General features: G+C 47.8%; 1 protein-coding gene and 1 pseudogene across 1 annotated transcript in view; one reads left to right on the top strand and one right to left on the bottom strand.

The window, feature by feature from the left end:
• NUP155 (nucleoporin 155) overlaps window positions 1–14016 on the bottom strand; it is a 108217-nt gene that overhangs the window by 26221 nt on the left and 67980 nt on the right. The window contains exons 22-26 of the mRNA XM_088455001.1: window positions 9433–9566; window positions 8077–8268; window positions 7649–7787; window positions 6145–6280; window positions 3481–3634 (exon numbers count right to left, since the gene is read on the bottom strand). Coding sequence (XP_088311127.1) covers window positions 3481–3634; window positions 6145–6280; window positions 7649–7787; window positions 8077–8268; window positions 9433–9566 — 755 coding nt within the window. The remainder of the gene's footprint in view (window positions 1–3480; window positions 3635–6144; window positions 6281–7648; window positions 7788–8076; window positions 8269–9432; window positions 9567–14016) is intronic.
• On the top strand, window positions 12882–12982 carry LOC148479065 (U6 spliceosomal RNA; annotated as a pseudogene).

The raw sequence follows: 14016 nt of genomic DNA on the forward strand, positions 1-14016 counted from the left end.
ATACCCCTGAAACGGCACCATGGACTGCTGCGGCACCGTGGGAGATTGCACAAATACAGGCAAACCCGCATAAGGACCCACAGTCTGAGACCCGGGCGGAGACTGCACCAGACGCGTCACACCTGGGGAACGGGGGATGGTAGGCTGGGGCAACGCCCTAGAAGGGGCCGCAGTCGGGACCGCAAGCCGGTCCGCGATCGACGCCAGCACCTGCGTAAATATCTCCCACGGAGGATCCTGCGCCACTGGGGGTTTAGAGGGACCAGGCACCAGCTGGCACTGCCCGCACAGACCGCCCTGAGACAAATCCTCCCCGTCGACCCCTGCCGAACAGCGACGGTAGGAAAACAACACAGGAGCCTCGGAGCGCTCATTCTCCTCATCAAACATTACACAAACTTTTTGCAATAAACGTGCATCACCGAAACGAGGTAAGGCGTATAACACCCACGCATTCCCAAGTATGCAACACAAACAGCCCACAATCTGGTACTGAGTAGCACACCGCTGTATGTGACGGACCACACAAATACGTAGATCTATATAAGTGAGGTACACAGAAAGAACACCCCTCCCCCACGCACCTGCGGGCCGTAGGAGAAGGAAAGGGATAGGTAAAAAGCTGACAGTAAGTAGAAAAAGCACAGACAGCAGCACTAGCAATAGTCACATACCATTCAGAGAAGTATACTCACTGCACCTTCAGCTACAATCAACCTCCCAGATTCAGTGTCTGGGAGGGCTATAGCGCTGCGAACACTGTCCTGATCAGGGGAGAGGTACGCAGGGGGACCGGTCCACTGGAAGCCTGCCTGGGAGCTCTGCGTTGCTGCCTGGGAAGATGGCTGCCGGAGAGCTCTGAGGAGGAGTGGCCGAGAGAGCACAGCCCAGCGACGCCAGCACGCTTGAGAGAAGGCGCACTGGGCTGAGGGGAGGAGCCGCTCAAGCAGGGAAGGCTGCCTCCCCTGCTAGTATGGAACCCCAAGGACGCCGTTCCCTGCCGGCCTTACACCCTGGTAGTCCAGCGGACACGCGGGGTAATCCACAGAGGGGGGAGGCCGCATCTACTAGCGCCGCCGGTCTGTCCCCAGAGACCGGCGGCATAAAGACTGCATAACTTCCCCCGCGCGCAGTGCTGACAGCGCTGCACGCGGCTTACCTGGCCCCTTGAGTCCGGCAGCAGTCTGTGGGAGGTCCCGGAGCCACGCTAGCACTGACTCAGGGGTCCCGCTGCGATCCCCGGATCAGTACCGGCGTCGCAGCGCCAGCGGGGCTTGTTGGAGCGGCAGCATGGACGTCCAGATGGACAGTATTATGCTGCCGCTCTGAAGAAAGTAAAAATAAAATAAAATCTTCTTTAAAAAAAATGTAAAATAAAGCTTAGGGGCTGCTTATGCAGCCCCACTGCTCCAGGGTGACCTGACTCCGGCCGGGCACCAGCTAAAACTGAGGTGCCTGTGGTCGGGGGCGGGGTATAGAGGAGGACGGACCCAAGTGCATCCTGGGAGCAGCAAAGCTTTAACTGCGTGGTGCCCGTGGATCCAGATCCAGCATACCCCGAGGTCAACCCTGTGGACCCCCTATGGACCCTGAAGTAGAAAGGTACGGATATCAGGCCGCGTAGCAATCCTTCGTTGAAACAAAACCGACAGGGCAGAAACATGCACCTTCAGTGAAGCAAGGCGTAGACCTAAATCCAAGCCAGCCTGAAGGAAAGCCAACACTCTTGATATTCTAAACTCGCGAGGATTGTACGCTTTAGGGCGACACCACTCAAAGTAGGTATGCCACACCCTCTGCTAAATTCTACCAGAAACCGGCTTACGAGCATGTAACAAGGTATTGACCACCGCTCTAGAGAAACCCTTGGACCTCAAGAGCCACGCCGTCAAAGATAGCCGACTCAGGTCCGGGTAGAGACAAGGACCCTGAGACAATAGGTCCGGCCTCTGAGGTAACAGCCAATGAGTGTCGATGGATAGACACTGGAGATCCGAGTACCAACACCTTCTGGGCCACGAGCAGGATCTTGCCTTCTTCCTGCCTGAACTTTCGAATTACTCGAGGCAGCAGGGAGAATGGAGGAAACAGGCACGCGAATTGGAAGTTCCATCGTGCCGACAGAGCGTCCACCAGGAGAGCTCCTGCGTCACTTGTTCGGGATCCGTACGCCCACAGCTTGCGGTTGTGTCTGGAGGCCATAAGGTCTATTTCGGGAAGACCCCACTTGTCCACCAGGAGTTGGAACACCTCCTGATGAAGAGACCATTCCCCCGGGTGTACATCGTGGCGGCTGAGGAAGTCCGCCTCCCAGTTGAGCACACCCTTAATGAAGGCGGCCGAAATGGCCGGAAGATTGCCTTCTGCCCAAGACAGAATGCGGGACACCTCCCTTAGAGCCGCTTGGCTTCAAGTTCCTCCCTGACGATTTAGGCAAGCCACCGTGGTGGCGTTGTCTGACTGAACCTGCACAGGTTTCCCCAGCAGGAACGGTCTTGCATGCTGCAGCGCCCTGAACACTGCTCGAATTTCCAATATATTGATTGGCAGGTCCGATTCCTCTGACGTCCACCGTCCCTGGAAGACGTGAGGGCCTATCACCCAGTGTGTACGCACCTTTAGAAAACTGAAAAATAAAACAGACAGGTTCTGATTCAGAGTAGACCGCTAATCCGATGTCCACGCATTTGAGTGATTATCAGTGGTTTGCACATGTCACCTGCATTGCACACTCACGTGGAATGAATTGCGATTGCGCCCATTGTGAGGATTCACGAACAATTGATTGACAGTAAGATTGTTTTGGGTGGTTACGGGGAGTTCTGGACAAAATGAGGGTTGGGTCAGTTTCCTGGGCCCGGTACTGGCCAGCTTCTGCGTTCGCTCACACAGAACGAAGCTCCAGTGTCTCAGTTACTGCGGCCAATCTGAGTAACCACAGACTCACTCGAGTAGTTGATGTTTTCCGGATCTGTGTCCAATGCTGTGTTTGTACGCAGCTGCGGGCAGCTACGAGGGCTCCGGTGGGTGTCTCAATACAAAATCTGACGCCTGATGCATTAGCATATTTGAGCAATTGCTAAGTAGCACAATTCGCAAATGTACAACTCTCAATCAGGCCCACAAAACTGAACTGAAAGCGCAGAAAGTCACCACATAAACCCCTATGCCATCCCAAACTACAGTACGTCCCTGCAGCTAGGAACACAGAGGACAGCAGAAAGAGCTAGCCAGCATCTACCTGAGGCCCAGGGCCCGTATATCAGGAAGCCCCATCCTTTAGGACAGTACCCTCATGCTATGACTGTCTAGTAAGGGCACCCTTTGATGTGACAGACCACACATGACAAGACTTTAGTTTCTGTCCTTGTACACTGCCTGCTTAACGCAGAAGTCAGGGAAATCACAATGGCTCACGGACAATGTATCTACAATAGAAATGTAGAACATTTTTACTTAAAAAAAAAAAAAAAGTCTCACATGAAGTCCAGCCTCTTCATTACTAAGCATGTTGGGGTCCGATGACAGCACAGGGGGCCCTGGTTTTTTGGGCACGCTTGGAGATTGGGGAGCAGCTTTACTCTGGTTCACCAGCTCTTGAAGTGTATCTGTGATGCATTTGTAACTGTTTAACCTGCGAGGAAGACAAAAACATTTATAGTTTAAGATGGGCGAGAGTAGAAAACCAAGGATACTAAAAAATAAGACCCAAAGTAACCACTGATATAGTATAACATTTTTCAGATATTAACAATGTAAGGTACAGAGAGCACATAAATGAGGCCTATTTTCAGTTGTTACATGGGAGCGGATCACCAGGGTTTGCAAAATACGCGCTACAGCAAGATGGGGACCCGGTTTTTAAATCTCTGCGGGTCCCGCAGGACGCGCTGGCTGAGTGTGCTGCCTGTGTGTATGCAGCGCTGCAGCAGTCTATCACCACCGGCGGCGTTTTCTCCACCAATCACCACCGGCGGATTAACTGTGTGCAGCCCCCCTAGCCCTGACTGTGTAACTGTGTCAAGCCCTTCCCTAACCCTGACTGTGTAACTGTGTGCAGCCCCCCTAACCCTGACTGTGTAACTGTGTGCAGCCCCCCTAACCCTGACTGTGTAACTGTGTGCAGCCCTTCCCTAACCCTGACTGTGTAACTGTGTGCAGCCCCCCTAACCCTGACTGTGTAACTGTGTGCAGCCCTTCCCTAACCCTGACTGTGTAACTGTGCATTCCTTCCCTAGCCCTGACTGTGTAACTGTGTGCAGCCCCCCTAACCCTGACTGTGTAACTGTGCATTCCTTCCCTAGCACTGACTGTGTAACTGTGCATTCCTTCCCTAGCCCTGACTGTGTAACTGTGTGCAGCCCTTCCCTAACCCTGACTGTGTAACTGTGTGCAGCCCCCCTAACCCTGACTGTGCAACTGTGTGCAGCCCCCCTAACCCTGACTGTGTAACTGTGCATTCCTTCCCTAGCCCTGACTGTGTAACTGTGTGCAGCCCCCCTAACCCTGACTGTGTAACTGTGCATTCCTTCCCTAGCACTGACTGTGTAACTGTGCATTCCTTCCCTAGCCCTGACTGTGCATTCCTTCCCTAGCCCTGACTGTGTAACTGTGTGCAGCCCCCCTAACCCTGACTGTGTAACTGTGCATTCCTTCTCTAGCCCTGACTGTGTAACTGTGTGCAGCCCTTCCCTAGCCCTGACTGTGTAACTGTGCATTCCTTCCCTAACCCTGACTGTGTAACTGTGTGCAACCCCCCTAACCCTGACTGTGTAACTGTGTGCAGCCCCCCTAACCCTGACTGTGTAACTGTGTGCAGCCCTTCCCTAACCCGGACTGTGTAACTGTGTGCAGCCCTTCCCTAACCCGGACTGTGTAACTGTGCATTCCTTCCCTAGCCCTGACTGTGTAACTGTGTGCAGCCCCCCTAACCCTGACTGTGTAACTGTGCATTCCTTCCCTAGCACTGACTGTGTAACTGTGCATTCCTTCCCTAGCCCTGACTGTGTAACTGTGTGCATTCCTTCCCTAGCCCTGACTGTGTAACTGTGTGCAGCCCCCCTAACCCTGACTGTGTAACTGTGTGCAGCCCCCCTAACCCTGACTGTGTAACTGTGTGCAGCCCCCCTAACCCTGACTGTGTAACTGTGTGCAGCCCCCCTAACCCTGACTGTGTAACTGTGTGCAGCCCCCCTAACCCTGACTGTGTAACTGTGTGCATTCCTTCCCTAGCCCTGACTGTGTAACTGTGCATTCCTTCCCTAGCCCTGACTGTGTAACTGTGTGCAGCCCCCCTAACCCTGACTGTGTAACTGTGCATTCCTTCCCTAGCCCTGACTGTGTAACTGTGCATTCCTTCCCTAGCCCTGACTGTGCATTCCTTCCCTAGCCCTGACTGTGTAACTGTGTGCAGCCCCCCTAACCCTGACTGTGTAACTGTGTGCATTCCTTCACTAGCCCTGACTGTGTAACTCTGTGCATTCCTTCCCTAGCCCTGACTGTGTAACTGTGTGCAGCCCCCCTAACCCTGACTGTGTAACTGTGCATTCCTTCTCTAGCCCTGACTGTGTAACTGTGTGCAGCCCTTCCCTAGCCCTGACTGTGTAACTGTGCATTCCTTCCCTAACCGTAACTGTGTGCAACCCCCCTAACCCTGACTGTGTAACTGTGTGCAACCCCCCTAACCCTGACTGTGTAACTGTGTGCAGCCCTTCCCTAGCCCTGACTGTGTAACTGTGTGCACCGCCCACCTTACCTCCTCCTTGCCCCCAATAGTACCCCAGCTATCTACCTTAACCCCCTCCCTACCCGTAATACTGCCTGACCCTAATCTCTTCCAGCAGTTGCCCCAGCACTGTCGAAACTGCTGCCAGCACTTACCCCTCCCTATGCCCAGCTCTGCCTGCCCTTACTGCCCTCTGGCTCCAGCTCTAACCCAACTTCTCCCTACCTTTACCCCCAGCTCTACCCAAACTGCTGCTTGCCCTTTACTCCCATAATATGTGATGGGACACAAAAAGAGTGGAGCAGGACCCCAATTTGTGAAAGTGAGGGGTCCCTGAGACCCACATTTTTTTGGGCTTATGGCGATCACTGATCACACCATAAAAACGGTAAATGGTCTGTGGTCTTTACACCACCTACCTCTCCTGGAACGCTTGTAAGCCCGCAGAATCCTCTTCTGGCTCGCCATTCTTGTGAAAGTGCAGTCCCAGGCCTTGAGGGTCTTTCTTCTCAGCTGCCGTCAGGCAGAGCTCCACTACACCTTCATAGAAGCGTACTGCAGAAACCAAAGGGACAAGAGGAAAAGCAAACTCTGCTTATTCTATTTGTATAATGATTCCCAAAGATGTGCAATGATATTCATCCTGTAGTACTCTCTCTAGCTTCTAAAGTAGCTAATACAATCTATTCAGCCCTAGAGCTTCAATGCTTTTGTCTCAAACCATCTCCTCTCAAAGCAGTCTGAAACATGTATGATAACCCATTCCCAATAACACTGCTTGGAGTTGCAGTATTGTCATTACACTGTGTGGTCTAGCAGGACGGCATGCTTGCCCCCTTTCTGCCTGCACTCTCAGTCTTGCTTTTTAGAAACGTTCCAGAAAGTGTGAACATCTGCTAGGCGAAGACAAAGAGCGGCCACTTTATACTGCAATATATAATGTGGCCCCAAGGTGACCGCAACATCTGTTAAAGATATAAAAAAAAAAGTGGTTGAAAGATGAAAATCGCTCAGCCTCTGTGTGTGATTACCGTCCAACTGTGCTAGTGGCAATGAGCTGAATTGTCAAATCTCATCAAACCTGCTCATCCATGAGGTTGCATTTGGTAGGAATCATGTGTCTACTGTGTTACTATCTTTAGATATGAAGCTGTCACTTCAATTAGCTGCAATAGGAGATGACACTTCCTGACACAATGTATGTGCGATGTGTAGTGCCCATAAATAAAGTACCTAAAGTAGGCTTACAGTCAATACACCACGTAGTGCGACTTGCCTAGGGTGAGTGAGGCGCCAGGTCCAGTGCACCTCTGCTAGCGCCAGGTGTCTTTTTTCAATGAAAATGCGCCTAAGTAGCAATGCAATGTGACTAGGATATACCAGCAGACTGTGCGGATTACTTTGATATGTGACACTTGTATATACTGTGCAAAAGTTTTAGGCAGGTGTGGGAAAAATGCTGCAAAGTAAGAAAGCTTTTAAAAAATAGAAGTGTTAATAATTTATTTTTTTTATCAATTAACAAAAAGCAAAGTGAATAAACAGAAGAGAAATCTAAATCAAATGAATATTTGGTGTGACCACCCTTTGCCTTCAAAACAGCATCAATTCTTCTAGGTACACTTACACAAAGTCAGGGATTTTGTAGGATTATAGTCAGGTGTATGATTAACCAATCCTACCAAACAGGTTATAATGATCATCATTTTCATATGTACAGTAGGTTGAAGCAGTCATTAACTGTATATTGTGCACTTTTCCGTGCACCCCTATGGGGCTGTGAGGTAAATGCACAATGTAGAAACGCTGTCACAATAGCACATCACCGTCATCGCTGCTAATGGAATTGACCCACAAGTCATCAGAGAATATAACTGGAGAAGTTGGTAAACGCCACCTGCAAGGAGAGAAAACGGAACGTACCTTGTCTGTACTGCCCACAGACATTGGCTAGGTCAACTTGCTGACTGATTTTTTGGTACTCCCTTAATGACTCTCTCAGCATCCGCTCTTTTTCAGATTTACTCTGTGCTTGTCGGGACCTTTGCAAAAGCTCATTTGCCTGGGATGATAAAAAAAATTATAATTAATGAAGTCAAAATATGCTGATCTAAGAGTTTCATAAAGATCCAAACACAACCATCAGGTGTGATTTTTAAGCCACAGAAACTCTACAAAACTTCAACATACTCCTTCCTGGACTTTTTACCAATGAAGACTCCGTGAACCAATATAGAAAAAGGAAAAACAATTGGTCTAATAAAACCCCCCCCCAAAACAAAACAATTTAAATGTAATCGGTTACTTGCTAAATAAGGTTTGTAGCTGTATCATATTTCCTGTAGCTGTACCTTAGAGCATATGGCATCATCTGTACTGTACAAGGACGGACACACATCTTGCAGGTGAGAACTGATTCCATCCACTGTTGCATTGTCCAGTATATAACAATTGACCAATGAAGCAATAAGGGCTCCTGTCAGCTCCTTGTCTCTGATCACCAAATCTTTAAATGTGGTTATTTTCAGCTGCTCCTGCAGTTCCTGGTAAGGGAGACAGAGTGTGTCCGGTCAACTATGGTTCTTGGTACGTCAAACATGTTGCATAAGAGGCCCTCACAAGCTACCTTGGGGCAGTTGATCCCTAAGAACATGCATGCTATCTTAGGTAAGTCTCCTTCTAAGGGAGCCAGCTCATAAACCAAACATTTATAACATACATCCAACGAAATACCCGGACACAAGTTTTATTAGGGATGTTAAAAGTGAGCTCGTAATAAGATAAAGTGGTTTATTACACAGGTGGATAACTCGTGCCATTTAGGCGCAGCGTCAAGATGAAATCCCCCTTTTAAAATGCTTAAAACCAGGAGGAGACGTCCGATACAGTCAAACAGCAGAATGATAACGGTCACAGTTTGGACACTTTTACGAAGTAATGATTCCCCAATATAATACTTAACATGCTCATGTGACAAAAATAAACTACTACATACATTTGTTTGAGGGAGAGGTTTTAATAATATGTAGCAGACTTTTTGTTTTAAGAGTTTGACCACTCACGCCAATCTTTCCTCATCCATCTAACTGGGAAACACTGGGGAGGTACAATATAGAGCCAAGGGTGTGCATTTAAGAAATCTGACACAAAGGGCGATCTACTTCCACTCTATATCCCCTAGCTGGCTCTTTACTGAAGAGCCCATAGTAGAAGGGTGCTTTGGCACTTTGTTACCTATGGCTGGAAGACTGCAGTCTCTCTCCTGCCAGAACCCCCGCCATGGACAATCCAGAGCCGACCGCAGTGTCTCTGTACCGTCGACCCTGGACTTGAAGTTTCGGAGCGGCCATGCTGCCTGACATTTGAACCCCCGCCAAGGCTGTCATGTTAACCTACCAGCTAAGCAGGTTGCGAGTGGTCATCAATCTGTCCAATTAATGGGAGGCAGGACGCCACGGGACCAAGGAGGTCAGCTCAATATCAGCAGGGCACTCACAGGGGCAGGGCGGATTTTAGCACTTTCCAATCAGGCAGGGTGCAGCACCCCCCTAAAACAGCCTAGCGGGAATGCTACATTCAATGTCTCGTACATGATAGTCACAGTAATAAAAGGTAAATAATTTCTGTGTGAACTCCAAACCTTTCCTGCACAATACAAGGCATCTGATTATGTATTTAATAATCTCTTATTCACTGAGATTACAAACCTTCTGAAGCTTGGATACTATATTATTGAACTGGTGTTCGCACAGCAGTTTCCAAAGTGCTAGGGCCTGACACGTCCTCCTAACCAACTGGTGGATGCCTTGAAGAGAGATCTTTTCTGCTAGCTGAGCCTCGGCTAAGGAAAGAGAGCATGGGGTTATTCTAAGGATAAGCAGCTCCAGAGTACAAAGAGCACTACAGTTAAAATCCAACGTACAATTGGATATCAAATTAACAATCCCAGTAGTAAGTAGGAGCCAGAGTTGTTCACTTCCAATAAGTTTAATAAAGATGTCACAATAATGATAGGAGCTCAACATTTCTAGAAAAAAAAGCAGCCCATATTTATTATACAGTTATTCTACAACAGCCGATAAAATACATACAGAATAAACAATTCTAACCACCGATAACAATTTAGCGTAAATACAGAATACAACTTGTACTAGGCAAATTTTTCGGTAACATCCTGGCAATACTTCGTCAGCCTGTTCATTTATTTTCAAGGTACAGTATCAGTATGGAACACTCATGATTGTGGCAGTATTCTGGATTCTGTGTGTACATTCACCAGTACAAGCTGTATGATTCGTACCCTCACTGAAACTTGTGCAGTGAATCGGCAGTAAGCAATTGAGATTGCCGTAACTATTTCTAAATATCTTTTCGTGCGACTTTTTCCCTTATTTGCAAAGCGGCTGTGACACTAACACAGCATTTCACAAGCAGATACAGCTGCAGTCGCACACGGAATATAGACATGCCGCATATCATTTTAAACATCAGAAGCTGCTTATGTAACCGATATGCATTGCTTTGCTAATAAAAAGCATTTTGAGGGAAAAAGTCAAATGAAAAGATGCTCAACGTTACAGAGTCACGGCATGAGGCTGTTTAACGCTCAAGGAGACCAGATGTACTTGGACACATCTGTATGAGCCCCCTTTGCTCTATACGTTCTGCAATATTTGTCACATGGTCTATTCCAGATTTTTGCTAAATAAATATTGCACACTGACTGGTGGTTATTTGCCGTTTATAGGTATTTTGTTACTAAATAATTACTGTATAATAAACATATTGTGCAAACAAATAATTATTTTTCAATCAACATTATGGGAAGTGACCCATTACGGCTCCTACCTATTACCGCTTTTTATATTAGATTGGATATTATTTCTATATATATTTATTTTTATTTAGCATGGAAAGAAAACCTTATAAAAATCCCACAGAGCACATTAATATATAACCATAGTGTCTGCACTGATACTTCCTGGCAAAAAAAAAAACCGGGATTCTTAAATCGATGTTAAATCCTTTACTCTGTACCCATTGGGGGACACTGAGGCATGGTGTACAGGCGCTTCAATTAGGACATTGGCACTTAAAAAACAAAACAAAGCAACAGAATTTTGGTACTTACCGTTAAATCCATTTCTCCGATTCCATAGGGGACACTGGAGCTTCATGACAGTGGGGTACAGACGGTGGGTTGAATTGAGCCTGGCACTTTAAAAATCTAAAAGTGTGACTGGCTCCTCCCCCTCTATGCCCCATCAGCCCAAGTTTTAAGAACTGAGCCCGAGAGGAGACGGAGAACAGAGAGAACGACAGAGAAGGAAACAGAAAAAAAAAAGGAAACTCAGTCCAACACCACTGACGCACTGCAGGAACACAACTGGCTGCAGGAAAAAACAGTCACACAACTAGAACAGACCAAAAACTGCAACAGAACTGAAGCAGAACAAGGAACTAGTAAGCAGGCAAGAAGCACTGGGCGGGCGTCCAGTGTCCCCTGTGGAATTGGAGAAATGGATTTAACGGTAAGTACCAAAATCCTGTTTTCTCCTTCATCCACTAGGGGACACTGGAGTTCAAGACAGTGGGGTATAGACGGTGGTAGAGTAGAGCCTTGGCACTTTAAATAATTTAGAAGTGTGACTGGCTCCCCCCCTCTATGCCCCATCAGCCCCAGTTTAGAAAATGTGCCCGAGAGAGCCAGTAGCACATCAGGCTGTCTCCAGCCTTTTCATATATTTTTTATTTTTAATTTTTTATACACACGAGGACAGGCAGATTGCTAGCTGTGGCAGTCTGCCTGCTACGGGGGAGCTGCCGGGAAGGCACCGCCACGGCTACTGCAGCCTGTGTCCGGTGACCCTATGGAGGGGGCACACATCATGGAGTCATCGGACCCTGCAAGGACCCACCACAGCTGACACCGGCTCGTGTCCGGGTTTCCTTGCTGCCCCCTCAGCCCAGCATCCCGGCCGCAGCAACCTGTAAGTATACCACTGCTCCTGGTTAAGCAGGAGCAGTGGAGACATAGCTGGGCTCAGTGACCTGCCACGGCTGTCACTGTTAGGAGAGACCCGACATCCTCCCCCCGCATCCCCTTTCACTGAGTCCCTCCTCGTGGTACTGGGAACTCAGTAGCGGTGTTAAGGGGGCAGACAGCTAGCGGGGGCGGTGCTCATAATCGGCAGCCATAGCTCAGCCTGCCGCCCATAGCAGCTGGTGTTTGGCGTGTCCTGCACACCAGCGGCGCCATCAGTATTCGGGCTCTCCGCGGGCTCTGAAGCGCGGCCCTCAGCTGCCAGTATTACACTCCATGCTGGCTTTTCCTCCGCCGGGAGTTGTATTATAAAAGCTACAACGCTGCTGGGGTACTTATATTATACAGTGTGACAGCAGCGGCTGTCTCACACACGCTTGGTTCCCTCCTCGATACTCAGAGAGAGACCGCTGCACCCCGCGCTCCCATAGCAGGGAATTACAGAGCGTGCACAGCGCGGCTCCCCGCCCTCGTTTTTCTTTTACAGTGGAAAGCCGCGTCCTTCTGCTCGTAGGAAGGCAGTGCAGTATGGGGAGCTTCAATGCTAGACGCTGTGCTAATAGGAGGAGGGCTGCCACATATAGTCTAGAATGGTTTTCAGCCGGCGCGCACTGTCACATCCCTGCGGGTCCTTCATTTAATTTTATGTTGGGTATGCATATGTCTATGCCTGCTCTCCTCACCACTCTTACAATTATAGCCACTACAGTGCTTCTCAAAGTACCATAGGAGCGCTCACATTTTGAGTATAGATACAGCTACACCACTTTGAACTGGAAGCTGACAGGGGAGATACAATAATCAGTAATATGGCAGCACATAGAATATTACAAATCTACCCTACTCGGGAATGAGACGGTGCTCACTGCAGCAACACGTGCTGTTTTTTTCTCCCAGTGTACATTAGTTAAGTATATGCACTAAAGCTTATGTTCTACAACCCGGTAGAATCCCGGTGGTGATAGCGCTACAGTAACATAGTTGGCGCTGTAGTTAGCCTTGCTAGCTCCATACTGTGTGGGATTGAACACCAGCTTGTTTGCTATTTATATGTCGCAGGCTGGCATGGTGGAAAAACACGTGCCCTAATCCTGCGTATGGTGAAAGCTCAAAGTGCTTGCTTCGGCAGCACATATACTAAAATTGGAACGATACAGATTACATGGTCCCTGCGCAAGGATGACATGCAAATTCGTGAAGTGTTCCATATTCAAACGTAGCAGAAAGATCCTGCCCCTATGCCGTAGCTGACAGCCGTCCACACGCGGCACATGGTGGTCTCCCTGCGTGGAGGAAAGCCGTGTGTGTGTGTATATATATATATATGTATGTATGTATTTTATACTAAGCTCTGCTTTGTAACATACTGTATACATATCCAGAGTGAATTCTGTCATTGCCTCAACCAGGATCTTGAGTCAGTTCCTTACATGGCTAGCTAACTATTGCTCATGTTCTACTTTAAAGTATTATCGTCACCTATTATTCTGTTATGTAGGTACGTGTATGCATGTATAGATATATATGTACAATGTATCGCTTCTTGTCCTTACCTCAAAGACAAGGGCAGGATCTGTTATCAGTTTTATGTCTGATATCTAGCATATTTAAAAGGTAAGATGCTGCGATTGGAAGCGGGAATGACCCGATGCGATCGTTTGGAACAATAACTGCTTTACAGAATTGTATGTTATATATGTCGGTGCATATATATTATATATAAATATATGTATAAAATAGGTATAGCTACAATGCCACAGTCTTTAGGTGTACCTATAATTCCAAAATTAATTATAACAGGCTAACCATGGACCCGGTTAGTACCCAGAGGGGATGTCACCTGGGACCAGGAGTTATAGGATATATATTTATTCTTTGGTGCTCGCTTCGGCAGCACGCCAAAAATAAATAAATAAATAATTAAAATTATTTGGAAAGCTGGATTCTAAAGTCCAGTATACAAATTATTAGGTGACTCTATAGACTAGAGTCCTGTTATAACACTTAAAGTGTGACTTCTAGTTCGGGGACCCTATATATATGTCCTGTGGCCTTCTGACCACACATGTATAAAATAATAATTATTTATTTTATTTATTAACACTTTCTTAAATAGCGCAGCATATTCCGTTGCGCTTTACAATTGTAAACATTAATAAAACAAAACTGGGTAATAACAGACAGATATATAGGTAGGAAGGTCCTGCTCGCAAGCTTACAATCTATAGGGGTACATGCATTAATGTTC

The sequence above is a fragment of the Taudactylus pleione genome, unplaced genomic scaffold (assembly GCF_031769625.1).
Source record: "Taudactylus pleione unplaced genomic scaffold, aTauple2 ptg000639l, whole genome shotgun sequence".
Classification (NCBI taxonomy): Eukaryota; Metazoa; Chordata; class Amphibia; order Anura; family Myobatrachidae; genus Taudactylus; species Taudactylus pleione.